Below are 14204 nucleotides of genomic sequence, written 5' to 3' on the forward strand. Positions count from 1 at the left end.
TCCTGCCGTGAAAACAGTATATTTTCTATACTCATTATACATAAATAAATATGATTTATGACAGTAAGAACATATTGAATTCAGACTGACATGATTAGTGTAACTAGTGTAAATTAGTGTAGAACTTCAACCTTAATTCAACTGTGTACACAAATTTAAGTGGAAAATACAGCAAACATGCCATTGCAGGGAGGAGAGCCGTCATATGTCTGCCCCCTGCTGTTGGAAAACAGATCTGCAGCTGCTCCTCTGATGTGCTGGTCTGTCCATTATGTGCTTATGAGGTCAATGTTCAATCTGGTAATCATCGAATACAATTTATGTATTTGATTTAGCTTGTGTAGAATCTTTTTTTTGTATTGCAAGATAAATATGGATATGGAAGAGAATAGGTACCTCAAGCCAGGCCACATGAAAAGGTCTGTTTTATTCACCCCAAAATAGGCAGTAAAGACAAGCTCATAACCACAAGCAAAAGGATGGAATGCAAGTTAGACTGTAGGATAGCAGCAGAAGCAGAAAGAGACATAAGCACATTACATGGTAGAAACTCATTTATTCAATTTTGATTTCAAACAAACATATTTTTATAAGGATACACTGGAAACATTAAAAGCCAGACTTCAGTCCTTACACACCTGATAAGTCATTGCTGGGGCACCCAGTTTGTCTTTCTGTTGTTATGTGCCCATCTGTCTAACTGTTATTTGGGAAATGGTCAGGAAATGATAAATACTACCTGTAATTAAACTATATGTATTCCCCTCAAAATAAAAACAAAACCAAGCAGTTTACAAAAGCTTTTATCCACTGGGTACCCAGGATTCTTTGTATCTTTGCAGCCAGGTTGTTGCTCTGTTGAGCCATGTAGTGATGTAAAGAGTTTACTCATAAAATCCTAGACTGCATCAGTGTTAAGGAGCTTCTCAAAGAAGATGGACTTTTCTTGAGGAGCCATATCCGTACCGAACTGTTGGCATTAATCCTTTATTAGTGCCTACATGGTGCCAGTGAGTGAGTCCTGTTAGCCTGCAGGCGGCAGCACCGCGCACAGAGGCTTCCTAGGACAGCAGCAGCAGAAGAAAAGGCTCCGGTCCAGCTCTGCTAACTTTTCACGTGCTACAATTTACAGATATCTATACAAAGTTAAACTACATCTTGTCCGCTGTTTTCTCACGTGGCCGCTGTAATAATCGCGGAAATGGGTCGAAAGGTGACTGTAGCGACCTGCTCCTTGAATCAGTGGGCCTTGGACTTCGAGGGTAACTTGGGGAGAATCCTGAAGAGTAAGTGAGACTGTTTACTCCCAGCAGACCCCAGACTGACTGCTGCAGGTCACTGCAGAAAAACAGGTGTAGGTGCTACCAAACGTGGGCTAGTTGGGCAAAAGTAGTTCCTGCAGCTGATTTTACTTCATATAGACATTTCAGAGCGCGTGTACTGTCAGTAGGCCTCATTCCCTCAGGTATTTGATGAACTACATCTAAACTACAAATGTGTATGTGCTCAGCAGTCTCTGCAGGGTCCGTCCATCCGGACCGCTTGATGTCGAACTACCACTTCACTGGTTAAAGTTCGCTGTCAGCTGTATAGCAACAACACATCACATTGTAGTGTAAACAACAACCATGTTGTTTTAGTGACTAAAACATCTGAATGCTGGCTTTAACGCAGGAGCACCACATTTTGTGAGGATTGCCATTCCAATGTAATAATATTATTGACAAGAAATACCAGACAGTAGATGTGATTGCTGGTTATTAGTTTTTATTTTCAAAATTGTAGCAGAAGGTAGTAGAGTCGGTTGTTTGTCCTATTCCTTTTGGCTGCACTCTCATGAAACTCCTTAACCCCTTCATCTCAGGTGTTGAGATTGCTAAGTCTCATGGAGCCAGATACAGACTGGGCCCAGAGCTGGAGATATGGTATGATGATACCCTATATAATGCCTTACTTTACGCCTAATGTGTTTGACCTTAGGAGAAGTGCAGCTGTTATTTTAGGGTTCTCTTTAGATGAACGTCACTCAGCTGACCTCTCTTTACCGCAGTGGCTACGGCTGTGCAGACCACTTCTTTGAGTCTGACACATTGCTCCATAGCTTTCAAGTCCTCAGGAATCTTCTGGAATCTCCCATCACCCAGGACATCATCTGTGATGTTGGAATGTGAGTGCCACCTTCTAACAGACAGACCAGTCACAGCAGTAGACTCTGTCAGATCATTAGTGATTCTTTAGCAGCACCTAGTGGCAGCACAAGCTTATTGAACATGGCTGTATTTCATTTCATATTAAAGGTAGGGGAGGAGATTTTGAAAACTCAGTGAGAGTCAGCCAGATTTTGAAAGTAAACACACGTCCCTTTCTCTCGGAGCTCACCCTGAAGCCACGCCTCCCAACCAGTCTGTGACTTCGGCCATCATGCACGTACCTCTCTGGTGCACAGAGCAGGAAGAGAGTGACAACCAGCCAACTATACGCGCAGGTGCGCCTCGTAGGATTGGCTGATGTTTTTAGCGTTTTATAGCTTCCACAGATGATTCATATTCTTTGTTTTAAAGCAAAACTGCTGAACTAATTGGTTGCTATCAGATTGTAAAGAGAAGTTACACTAATTTAACAAAAAGTGCAGCAGAATGAAATCTCCTACCCTACCTTTAAAGGTGCAAATATATGAGAGGGTAGAAGGGACCCAAAATATAAAAAAATGAAGTCTTGCATGTCTAGTAGTAGTAGAAGAAGCTCAAACATGTCTTTAACACAAAAGTCATGAAGTGTACACACACAATGTATCTAATCATGTGCCGTCAGAAAGAAGTCAGAAAGTAGTAGAGGGAAATTCTGAAGATATGTTTTACCATTCCTGGCTGTTAAATGGTGGGCTTTTGGCAAACGCGTTTCAAACTCATTGTAAAAACACTCAGTCCGGTGCAGTCACACCTTTGACAGTGTCTTGCATTGTATTCCCCTCAGGCCCATCATGCATCACAATGTGCGCTACAACTGTCGGGTATTGTTCCTCAACAGGTACTTTATGACAGCACACCAGTCCAACTTTTTAAATGACGTAGTTATATGTTTCTACATTTAAATATGTGGACCGGACATTTTCTTACATTCTATAGAAAGATACTGCTGGTGAGACCCAAGATGCTGATGGCTAACCATGGGAATTATAGAGAGATGCGCTGGTTCTCACCTTGGAATCAGTTAAGGTTTGTCAAAGCCCTTTCTATAGCTGCTTTCTGTGTTATATCAGCAAATCAAATATGATGCTGTACTATTTTCAGTTGCAGGTGATCTGTATTAAACCTCCCTGGCAGGTTTATTTTTTAAAAGCAATAACATGCTTTTCAGAAAAGATGGAGGTTAAACCTGCCTATTAAAAGACTTTGATTTCAACACATTAGCGTGTTTGCACTGTGACACACAAGACATTATACTTGTGACCTACGATGCTGCATTATGAGGTCAAGGGTTAGTTTACAACACACACTGTAAATAAAGCGGGTTGTCAGTCTCTTGTTTTGTGAAAAAGTTAAATGTTACTCCTACTTGCAACTACCTTATTTAGGTTGCAGTTTATTCCCCTGTGCACCTGACAGTACAGACAAATAAGACAGTGTGATGTAGAAGTCAGGAATCACACCTGGAAACTGTTCCTAAACTGAAACAACATCACCTGTGTGCAGTTTCCTTAAGACTGCATGGCAGCAAAGCCATATTTTCCAGCACTTTTAATGTGATTTTAATTTGCTTTGCTTTTGTCTTCAAGACAGGTGGAGGAGTACTTCTTGCCCAGAATGATCCAGGAAGTAACAGGCCAGGTAAAGAACATAGTGTTGATCAGTTAGTGCACCACTATTTACTCATTACAAAATGAGTGATTACAGTTAATTTTTGAAAACCATGGATATATTCTCTCCGTGGTAAAGGTTTTCTTTATTGCCCTGTCCCTTAGGAAACTGTACCATTCGGTGACTGTGTGTTGTCCACAAAGGACACCTGCATTGGCACAGAGATCTGTGCAGAACTTTGGAACCCCTGCAGGTGCAGCAGCAGAGAAGAATTTAAATATCATACAGGTTGTATATTGTCAGTCCTAACCCCTGATAACCATCTTTGTTTCCTTTTCTCAGCCCCCATATTCAGATGGGTCTCGATGGGGTTGAAATATTTACTAATTCCTCTGCTAGTCATCATGAGCTCCGCAAAGCTGACCAAAGAGTCAACCTGATCAAGTCAGCCACTACCAAGGTATACATTCACCAGACCCCTCAGCTGCTCCTAGAAACCACAAACTTTGTATAGTTTGAATAAGATCAGTGCTCTTATTTCAGAGTGGAGGTATCTACCTGTATGCAAACCAGAGGGGCTGTGATGGAGACCGTGTCTACTACGATGGTTGTGCCATGGTGGCCATTAATGGAAATATTGTTGCACAGGGAGCACAGTTCTCCCTTAATGATGTGGTATGTATGTGGCTCAGGTCATTCCATAAAATCTATCCCAGCGTCTGATTCACACATGAAGTGGATTTATTATGCAGTTGATGAACATTCTCAGTCATCCACGTCATATTCATTTAGAAGGCTGAAACATGGTCTGTGGGAAATGGACCATTGTTCACACAGACCCACCCACTGAGGTCCTCCACCACATATAAACCATGTTTCCCCACCAAACAGAACTGATGAAGCTGCTTAGATGAGCAAAGAAACGTCTTCAAGAAAACTCTACAAGTCCAGACGCCTTGCTTCAATCTTCTGAATTTATTTATTATACAGACGTGCGTACAAGGACTCCAGAGTCTAGTGTGGTGATGATGTCATCACATGAGGGCCACACTGATACATGTCTCTGTGTTTGGTAGGAGGTGATTACAGCCACTCTGGATCTTGAGGATGTACGTAGCTACAGAGGAGAACAGTGCCAGCCACATATGGTGAGAGCACCACCCTCCTGCCTTCTAATGCTCTAAACCAGGGGTGCCCAAACTTTTTTTGGGGAGGGCCAGATTTGATAATGCTAAAGTGTCCGTGGGCTAACAGTCCTTAATGATATTATTTTAAACAATAAAGGATGTGTATGTTGTTATGTAATTACTTCATTTCACACAGCAAACAAAATAACAACATTTTAGCCTTCAGATGAACAGATCAGAACAAGTGATCTGAATTTACAGCATAAAACATTCAGAAACTATGTGACAATTGAGCAACAGTTATTGACTCTACTGTGAAGGTGAGATCTGATCATATATGTCAGGTCTGGTTTAAGAGCAGCTGTAGACATCAGTAAAGTGTCATATAGACTAGGTGGGAGTCATTGTGATTTGTGTCGAAGTGTTGAACCGGTGTTTTGCATTTTCTTTTCATTGTCTATGGTCAGTCATTGTGACGTCTCTTGGTGTGAAATTCAATGCCTCTTCTTTGGTACTACTAAGCCAGTATTTCCTGGTCATAAATGTTTTCTGTTCCAGGTAAATGAACCCAAACCTTACCACAGGATCAAAGTCGATTTTTCTTTATCCAGTGATGATGATGTCTACTTACCTACCCACCAGCCGATACAATGGCACTTTCACACACCAGAGGAAGAAATCAGGTACTCATTATATCCATTTGGTGCACATTCAGCAAAGAAAGCCTTCATGCAGTACACTTGTATGGTTCAGTTTAGGGCCAGCCTGCTGGCTGTGGGACTACCTGAGGAGAAGTGGACAGGTGAGAAACAAACTCTTAAAACATGGGCAAAAAATTAGTAGACCTATTTTTGATAATAATAATAAAAATGAAAATTAGAAACTGACTTTATAAACACGTTTGTGTGTGTGATGTGTTCCAGGCGGGGTTCATGTTGCCTCTGAGTGGGGGTGTGGACAGCTCCTCCTCTGCCTGTATTGTGCACTCTATGTGCGTACTGATCTGCCAAGCCATAGAAGATGGCAGTAAGTATAATTCCGTAGTTTTTGTTAATATCAGCCAGTCCTATGCAACTCCAAACCAACACTGAATGTGTCGAGTAACAAAACCAACTTTATACTATAAATATTTGAAACACAGTCAACCTGGGCAACATTTAACCACAACACACACTGCAGTAGAGATAAAGTCTACACATTCATTTTCTATATTTTAAGCTTAGCCTATTTTAGAATCTTATAAACTTAATTTTAAATATGTATTTATTATTAGATATTTTAATAGTGATGTTTCTTAAGTGGCTATGGAAGAGTGCACTAGTCATGTGTAGAGAATCTACATCTGTCTGTCTGTTGGGTTTTCAGTGTTGTCTCTAAGGGCCATGGCTGGAGACCTGATGTTGGGTTGTTCATCTTGTTCTTTTAAACATGGTATCTTTATCATGGTAGATTTGAAGAAATCCATTTAAACAGTCATTTGGACTCAGAACAGAGTGATTGGCAAGAAGAAGGGTTACAGGCTGGAATCAGATCTAATTCCAGAATCGGAAAACAAGCGTTTACTTCTGTAGGTACAGGTGTTTAACAGCCTGTTCAAATCCACCAGAATGCAGGAAATGGCATCTACTAAATTAAAACTTTCTAGGGGAGGACCCCCACACCCCCCATAACAATAATAATATTCATAATAATTTGATTTTAATGCTTCTGACAACGTGCGAGTAATGACTGATCTGACATGAAGATATGTAGGCCTACCTGGATACCCAGCTAGGTTAACTAGTTTGCCAGTTCAGTCGATTACAACGTTCCAACAAATCAACAGGTTCACCTTCAGTAGAGCAGAGGAAGTGACATTGCCCTGCTGGCATGTAAAATCAGCGTAACATAGAGTCTCATCCACCACCAAGTTTCATACAGTTCAGACAAATGTTACTGTTTATTTTGCAAATATGCATTTAATAAATGTACTCTACTCATCTGGTACTTCATACGCTCTCAATGATCTTGTTGGACTGCTATGCCACGTTTGATCAACGTAGTATGGATGCACACAGTTCCACCAGAGATAGTGTCACTTGACAATGGCTAAATGTAAGTTTATCCATTTCTCACATTAGTGAGTGTTCTATTACCCATAAATTCTTTCCGTTGTCTCTTGGCATGTAGACACTAAATATTTGACAGTGGAACTCATACAGGGCCTTCATATAACACAATATAAAAATGCTGTAATGGCTGTTTTCCATAAGCTTTGGTAAGCCTGTGTGTGCACTTGCACAACATATGTGCTTCACATCTTCACACATCTGTATTTTAGTGTCTCAAAGTCAGCAGTCAGTCGGAGGATATGTGGTGTCGGGTGGGGTCATGTATTTTGAGTAATGTATACTGTATATGACAAAAGACAGGGCACTGATACATGTTTTATACCAGTTAAATATGATATGCCACAATGTGAGCATGTGTCTCAAAATCTGAGAATTTGAGTATGGAAAAAGTCTGGAACTTAAAATTTGAAAATGTGTAGGAACCCTGTATAAAGCCTCTCCTGTCCACATCTCAACTTCAACAAAACAGAACTGCCAGCAGTTTACCTTTCTTGTCTCTCCATCTGTCAGACAGCCAGGTCCTGGAGGATGTCTGTAAGGTAGTCGGGGATGACTCCTACCACCCTCAGCACCCCAAGGATTTGTGTGGTCGGATCCTCACCACCTGCTACATGGGCAGTGAAAATTCATCACAGGACACATGCCACCGGGCCAGAGATCTTGCGAATCACATTGGCAGGTAGGCATGAATAAGGAGAAATACAGACTGTGTAATATCTGCAGGGGTATTCTCCTCTGAGTTACATTTCCATCCTCTTTTATGTGTCCTTTGATTTGTAGCACGCACATGAATATTAACATAGATGCGGCAGTGAAAGGCATTCTGGGTATTTTTTCATTGGTTACTGGATGGTGGCCTCAGTTTCGTGCCAGCGGTGGAAGCCACAGAGAAAACCTGGCTCTGCAGAATGTGCAGGTCAGACATCATCATCGGGGTTTTCATCACCACTGCTTTTTTGCTAGCCTTCACTTATCTTCACACTGTCGGTTGACAAACGCACTGTGACAGTTTAACCACAGCATTCACACTAACAGCAACCACTTAGCAGTTCTTATTTCTGACATTTGTTTGTTCACTTCCTGTATGTCTGGGTTTTCAGGCCCGGGTCCGAATGGTGCTTGCCTACCTGTTTGCCCAGCTGAGTCTGTGGGCTCGTGGTAAGCCTGGTGGATTGCTAGTGCTGGGTTCTGCCAATGTAGATGAGAGGTAGTATACATGCAATTTTTAGTTTGCTTTTCAAAACAAATTCCTGGATTGCTGTTTTTCTATAGCAAAAATACTAAATGTACAGTGCCATGTACTCTGTGAGAAATCCTTTGGAGATTCATCTGGCACAGATGCCTCTCGTCTCTCTGCATTCAGTTGTAGCCAGCTGTTCCCTTACTATAAAATACATATATGTTATTTTGTGTTTTTACACACCCATTCAGCATGTGAATGCACCACAAGGAATGATTCATGGGTTATTTTAATAGTCAGATTTTACCAAATCAAAGTAAAAACTTAAAGAAAAGCCAAGTTGACCTGTTTCATAATGATACATTAAATAGAACACAAAGCTGACTGAGCGCTGAATTCGATAGCAGAGACCTTGTTAAAGGAAAGAATGGAGCGTTAGTTCTACCTCACAGTATGAATTGTTAAATCTGCATAGAAGTCATTACTCTTGGTGGATTTGTAAGGAGGCTGTTCACCAAAACCACGAACTGATTTGTTCACTAGCAAAATGGCAGAACAGCTGAATGTTTAATTACAGTGTGATTTCTCTGCATTGAAGCTCTATTCCTTTCAGCCTGACAGGATATTTCACCAAATACGACTGCTCAAGTGCTGACATTAACCCAATAGGAGGCATCAGCAAGACTGACCTGAAGAGCTTCCTGCTGTATTGTGCTGAGCACTTACAGCTCACCACTCTTAGAAGGTAAGCTCAGCTGATGCAGCATTCCTGCTAGTACATTTACCCTCTTCAATTGACACCAAGAAAACCTTCAGATGTACATGAAGTACATCAAAATCAAATATTTCCCACATTCTGTTTAATAAAGCAAAGTCATGTGAACACAGCATTTCCAAACATGGTAGTTTTATTAAAGAAGCTCACATTGTTTCACCTTGTACAGAAGCAAAATAATTTCTCAAAACTTAAATAACAAGGTCATAATGATGAGCCTCCCTGATGCCAATAGTCAACTGTGTATTGTTTTGTTTGATAACAGCCTCCAGATTTGATAGTGTCCTGGCACGGACCCTAGAATTTTTCTAGAATTTTTCTTGATCTGCAGCCTGGCAGTCCATTCCTGCTCCTGCCGTGTGTCTTCACTGACACTTCAGTTCAGACATGGTTAAATCCTTCACTAGTGTCTCTGCAGTCGTTCTCGGCTCTTTAGACACATCTCTCACTAGCTTTTCTTCCACATGGAACATTTCTCTTCCTGCCTCTGCCAGTCTTGTTCTGTTTAACTCTTGGAACTTCTTGATAAACCTCTCAGTTTTTAGTGCATATAACAAACTGTAATTAAAGCTTTGAAAAAAAGAAACGTGGTAGACATTTTGTTGCTCTGTTAAACAGAACATGTTTGAAAGATACTAACAGTTTCATTGGAGGGTTAATTCTTTTGTCCCCAACTAAATGTATGGTTTTCTCTGCAGCATTCTGGCTGCTCCACCCACAGCTGAGCTGGAGCCACTGACAGATGGACAGGTGTCACAGACAGATGAGGTGAGACCTGCAAATCATTCCGTTTTTTACAGAACTGCAATAAAGCAGTTACGTAGGAGCTACCCTGGCCTAAAGGGTTCAAGCTACCCTTGGCCACAGACAGAGGCAGTATTAACAATATGCAAATATGTAATATAATATACTATAAAAATAGTAAGAATCCAAATGTGCAAAACTGTAGTAAAGATGGTCTAAGTCCAGTTCAAAGATAAACTATATAGATGGTATCCATTGACAGTAAAAACTATGGACAGAGCTTCCGTGACGTCACCCGTTTGTTTCTGAAGAGCCGTTCTGAGGCTCGGTGGGAGGTTCCAGGACGTTCATGACCGCCGCCATGTTGGCAGCGCCACATCCACCAAAACTCCAAATATGGACAAAGAGGGGGGAGCATGAGCGGGGATTAGGGGGGCGGGCGATCGTGGAAGCAGGAAACTCACGTTGTGATACGGCAACCATCTGTCACTCAAGCGGCAACGCCCATAATTATGCGTAATTTTAAGTCCGAATACCATTGAAACTAGTGAGTTGTAAAAAAATTCACCCCCCCTACAATTGACACTAGAAGAGAACCTATCATCTGAGACCAGAGTGGTTTTTTGTACCAGGCCGTAAACATGTTAATTTCTGCTGTGAAGTCGGCCATTTTAACATGGGAGTCTATGGGAAATGACTCGCTTTTGGAGCCAACCCCCAGCTGTTGCAGCGTGAATTACAAGTTTTGACACTTTCACATGGGCTTCAAGTCTGAGCCCCGAAGGTTGCCGCTTGATTGTATCGCAATGCTCGTGTGAGTGCAGGTTCTATGTGTCCGTAGCGTGCACAAGGAAGTCTGCAGTGCTGTCTAATGATGAGTTCTTTAGTCTAAACAGTCCATTAGCAACAGTCCACTTCAAGTCCTGCTAACAGGGAAAAGTTGAAGAGCCGTACAGCCTGAGGGACAAACGACTTCCTCAGTCTGTCTGTGGAGCAGGCCAGGGACAACAACCTGTCACTGAAGGAGCTCCTCTGCCTGGAGATGGTCTGGTGCAGAGGGTGGTGGACATTGTCTAGGTATCTTGCTAAGGGGTTTTATCAGCAGTGAAGAACGGCTGATAAAACATAAAGCAGCTTCTGGCAGATGTTACAGGACCCCAGCCTCCTCAGAAAGTCAGCTCTGTCCCTTTCTGTAGAGGGTGTCAGTGTTACAGGTGGGGTGTGGGCCTACAGACGGTCTTGGTGGTGTTTAGCTGCAGACTGTCTGTTCCTTATACACCCACCAATGGCTATGTCATCAGAGAACTTCTGTATGTGACAGAGTTGCCTTTAAGGTCAGAGGTGAACAGGTGAACAGGACCAGGGAAAGCACTGTTCCCTGTGGGGCTCATGTGCTGCTGAGAGGTGCAGTTCCTCAGCTGAATGTACTGAGGCCTGCCATTTTCCAGCCAGCTGTATGCATCCTAGGCTTCTTTCAGCCGGACTTTGAACTCCTTTTGTACGCATATCAGCTTCTCCTGGTCACCATTCCTGAAGGCTCTCTTCTTCTGGTCGGATGTCTTTGATGTTGCTGGTAATTTACTGTTTGTTGTTGGCAAAACAGTGTACAGTTCTAGTGAGGCCCACAACATCCATGCTGAAGTTCATATGGTCAGTTGTATAGCTGGTAACGCCCTCAATGGGCTCCACATATGGCATCTCTAGTCGGCAGACTGGAAACAGTCCCACAGTGCGGTGGTGAGTTCTCTCCATACCTTGGGCTTGTAGTGAGGCAGAAGCAGGACCAGATTGTGGTCTGATGTCCCCAGCGGTGGTAGAAGAATGGCAGAGTATGCATCCCTTAAGGCTTTTCCATACTCCGCGAGACAAAGAGCGGAGAACGCGCTCCACGGGTGGTAAGAGATAAAAAAAAGGTCTTTTCCGCACTGAGGTACCATACTCCGCGAGACGCGTGTGTGCAGAACTCCTCATACGGCCCGCCCACTAAACTATGAGGAAAGACTGTACTGAGTTTTTTAACACACCACAAGGACTTGTGCCATGGCAAGAGGGCATTATACAGAGAGGGTGCCTGCAACAGCGTGAGATGTCCGGCGATGAGTTGTGAAAATGCGACATTAAAAGTAACAATAGCAAAGATTCAGTGTTTGTGCCTTTATGACCACATTTGCACATCTACTGTGTTCCAATGTGCCTGCGATACTTCAAACTGTCCGGTGATGAGCTGTGAAGATGCGACATTAAAAGTAACAATAGCAAAGATATACAGACATTGTTAACGAGCCTATTATGCCCGGGTATGTAGGAGTATATAGAATGGTAACAGTCACCATCTGGTATGTGTGAACGGCTGTCTGGAGTTATTGGTGACAAATCACCCTGACTTGCCTTTCTTTCTTTCTTTTATTGCTCATCATGCAAAACCGGTATGGTCTTATCTAAATCTGTTGAATCAGCGCTGTTTATACACCTACCTATATACCTGGAGAGGCTCTTGCGCTTCTCCACTTTCATCACGCCCACAATAAATTCCGACCAATCACAGCATGGTTGCCGCACAGCCTTGAAAGACAAAGTTCGGCCCGGACCCTGTGCACAAAAGTGCGGATCAGCGGGCGGTCAGAGACAAAAAATGACGTCATTTTGTGGGCGTAACGTCTGCAGGGGGGAAAAATGTCTTTGTCTCGCGGAGTATGGATCCAGCTTTACATCCACATACAGCAGGTCAATCATCCTGTTTACGCTGGTGAGGCAATCCACATATTGGAAGAAAGCAGACAGCAATATTATAAATAGCATTATATAATAGTAGTAGTAATATAATAAAAAACCTAATTCACTGATTATGACAAAAGTTTAAACAAATGTCTAAATGCAGTGTGCTATCATGGCAACAATAATCTGTTGGTGTTGTTGAGTGTCCAGTACAGGGTACAGGGTAGGCTGAAGCCTATCTCTGCAACTATTGTGAAATTCAAAACAATTTTATTTTTACGTTCCCATATCAAAATCAGAAATTTGCCTTAAGTGAGTAATTAAATATCTTCATATATGCAGTATATTACATGGCAAACACAGTTGTAAAGTGCATCTTAATACATACATTTAGTTCTGAGTGAGTAGTTCTAAATTTGAAGTTGATTAGAGAGGAAGACGATGTTATCTCACATGATGGGACGTGTTCATTGTGTTTATTGTCACAGGGATCACTGTACCTAAAAGACCTGTAAAAAAACCTGTGTAATTCATCTCTCATCGTTACATGTTGCTGTTTCTCTGAAACCACCACTGCTTCCTTCTTAGGCAGACATGGGTATGACCTACTCTGAGTTATCAGTCATTGGTCGACTGAGAAAGATCTCCAAGTGTGGCCCCTTCAGTATGTTCTGTAAACTCATTCACATGTGGAAGGACACTCTCTCACCCACTGAGGTATGTCAGCTTCTTCACAATGGCATACTTTTTGCTATATTAGATCATTTTAGGGTTAAATGTCACATGTATTTAATTAATTAACCCAGGTCCTGCTACTATAAGCACCAACATGTCTTTTCAGGTGGCCCACAAAGTGAAACACTTCTTCCGGATGTACTCAGTGAACCGCCACAAAATGACAACAGTGACACCGTCCTATCATGCTGAGAGCTACAGTCCTGATGACAACCGCTTTGACCTCCGACCTTTCCTCTATAACACACGCTGGACCTGGCAGTTCAGGTGCATCGACAACCAGGTAGCATTCAATGAATGTTACAAAATCTCAATTTAGTAACACACAAAATGGACCGAGAAAAGAGTAAACACCTCTAACAAGTTCTTTTTCTTTTCTTGAACCAAAGGTGACCCAGACGGAAGCAAAAAACCCAAAACAATGAGTACCTGAGCTCTTCAGTGTGACGAGAAAATCCACTGCAGCTTTCTGTAAAGTTATCAACTACCGTACTTTGTCTACGCTTGTGTCAATATCAGAACATGGACTCTACCTCAGTGAAACTGTTAAAAAGTCATGTCTCTGCAGTCCTGTTCCAAAGTTAGTACTGCCTTTTAATTCTGTTTTATAACTCATCTGATCGAATGTGTTGCTTTAGTTACTGTTCAGTAAAATTCACTATGGAAATGGCCCATTTACTAACTGCTGTTTAAATTCTGCTGCTCAGTGCAATGACAGTAATTCCAAATGAAGCCAGCCTCCTCCTTCCATTTGCTCCAAAACACTGCTGATATCCAAGTCTTTCCTAATGATTCATATGGGTGTGTTTCTTCTGAAAAATCTGAACCTCATTCTGGGTGTGGATCTTCCCCTGCCCAGCAAAGCAGACTGCTGCCAGGTAAAAGGGTCCGTCACATATTTTACACATCCAGAGATCTAATGCCAGCCAGTTCATTTGAAAAGAAGAATTCAGAACGTCCAAACCGAGTGTGCTGCTTGTGTCCTGTATTAAAGGCAGAATTATATTATGAGTGAATGGC

The 14204-nt window shown here is 42.1% G+C and overlaps 1 protein-coding gene across 2 annotated transcripts; it reads left to right on the forward strand.

The window, feature by feature from the left end:
• Positions 1 to 1066: 1066 nt before the first annotated feature.
• On the forward strand, positions 1067 to 13916 carry nadsyn1 (NAD synthetase 1). Of its 2 annotated transcripts, XM_028402788.1 has the most exons (21): positions 1067 to 1286; positions 1865 to 1925; positions 2051 to 2167; positions 2974 to 3027; positions 3126 to 3215; positions 3776 to 3827; positions 3962 to 4050; positions 4140 to 4257; positions 4341 to 4472; positions 4874 to 4945; positions 5483 to 5607; positions 5678 to 5726; positions 5848 to 5950; positions 7546 to 7714; positions 7816 to 7951; positions 8136 to 8242; positions 8829 to 8960; positions 9689 to 9758; positions 13038 to 13166; positions 13291 to 13467; positions 13574 to 13916. In XM_028402788.1, exons 1-21 carry the CDS (start codon positions 1202 to 1204, stop codon positions 13607 to 13609), a joined length of 2103 nt encoding a protein of 700 aa, XP_028258589.1. In that variant the 5' UTR covers positions 1067 to 1201; the 3' UTR covers positions 13610 to 13916. The 2 variants fall into 2 exon arrangements, with proteins under 2 accessions (XP_028258589.1, XP_028258590.1); XM_028402789.1 differs by lacking the exons at positions 1865 to 1925; positions 2051 to 2167 and having other exon boundaries at positions 1189 to 1286.
• The last annotated feature ends 288 nt before the right edge of the window (positions 13917 to 14204 follow it).

Source organism: Parambassis ranga, chromosome 3, assembly GCF_900634625.1.
Source record: "Parambassis ranga chromosome 3, fParRan2.1, whole genome shotgun sequence".
Taxonomy (NCBI): Eukaryota; Metazoa; Chordata; class Actinopteri; family Ambassidae; genus Parambassis; species Parambassis ranga.

Excerpts from the sequence above, each read along its gene's own strand:
- nadsyn1 (XM_028402788.1), top strand. The coding sequence starts at position 1,202 with ATGGGTCGAAAGGTGACTGTAGCGACCTGCTCCTTGAATCAGTGGGCC. Across the intron at positions 2,168-2,973 it reads ATCATCTGTGATGTTGGAAT|GCCCATCATGCATCACAATG; the intron begins GTGAGTGCCACC and ends TATTCCCCTCAG. Across the intron at positions 3,828-3,961 it reads TCCAGGAAGTAACAGGCCAG|GAAACTGTACCATTCGGTGA; the intron begins GTAAAGAACATA and ends CCTGTCCCTTAG.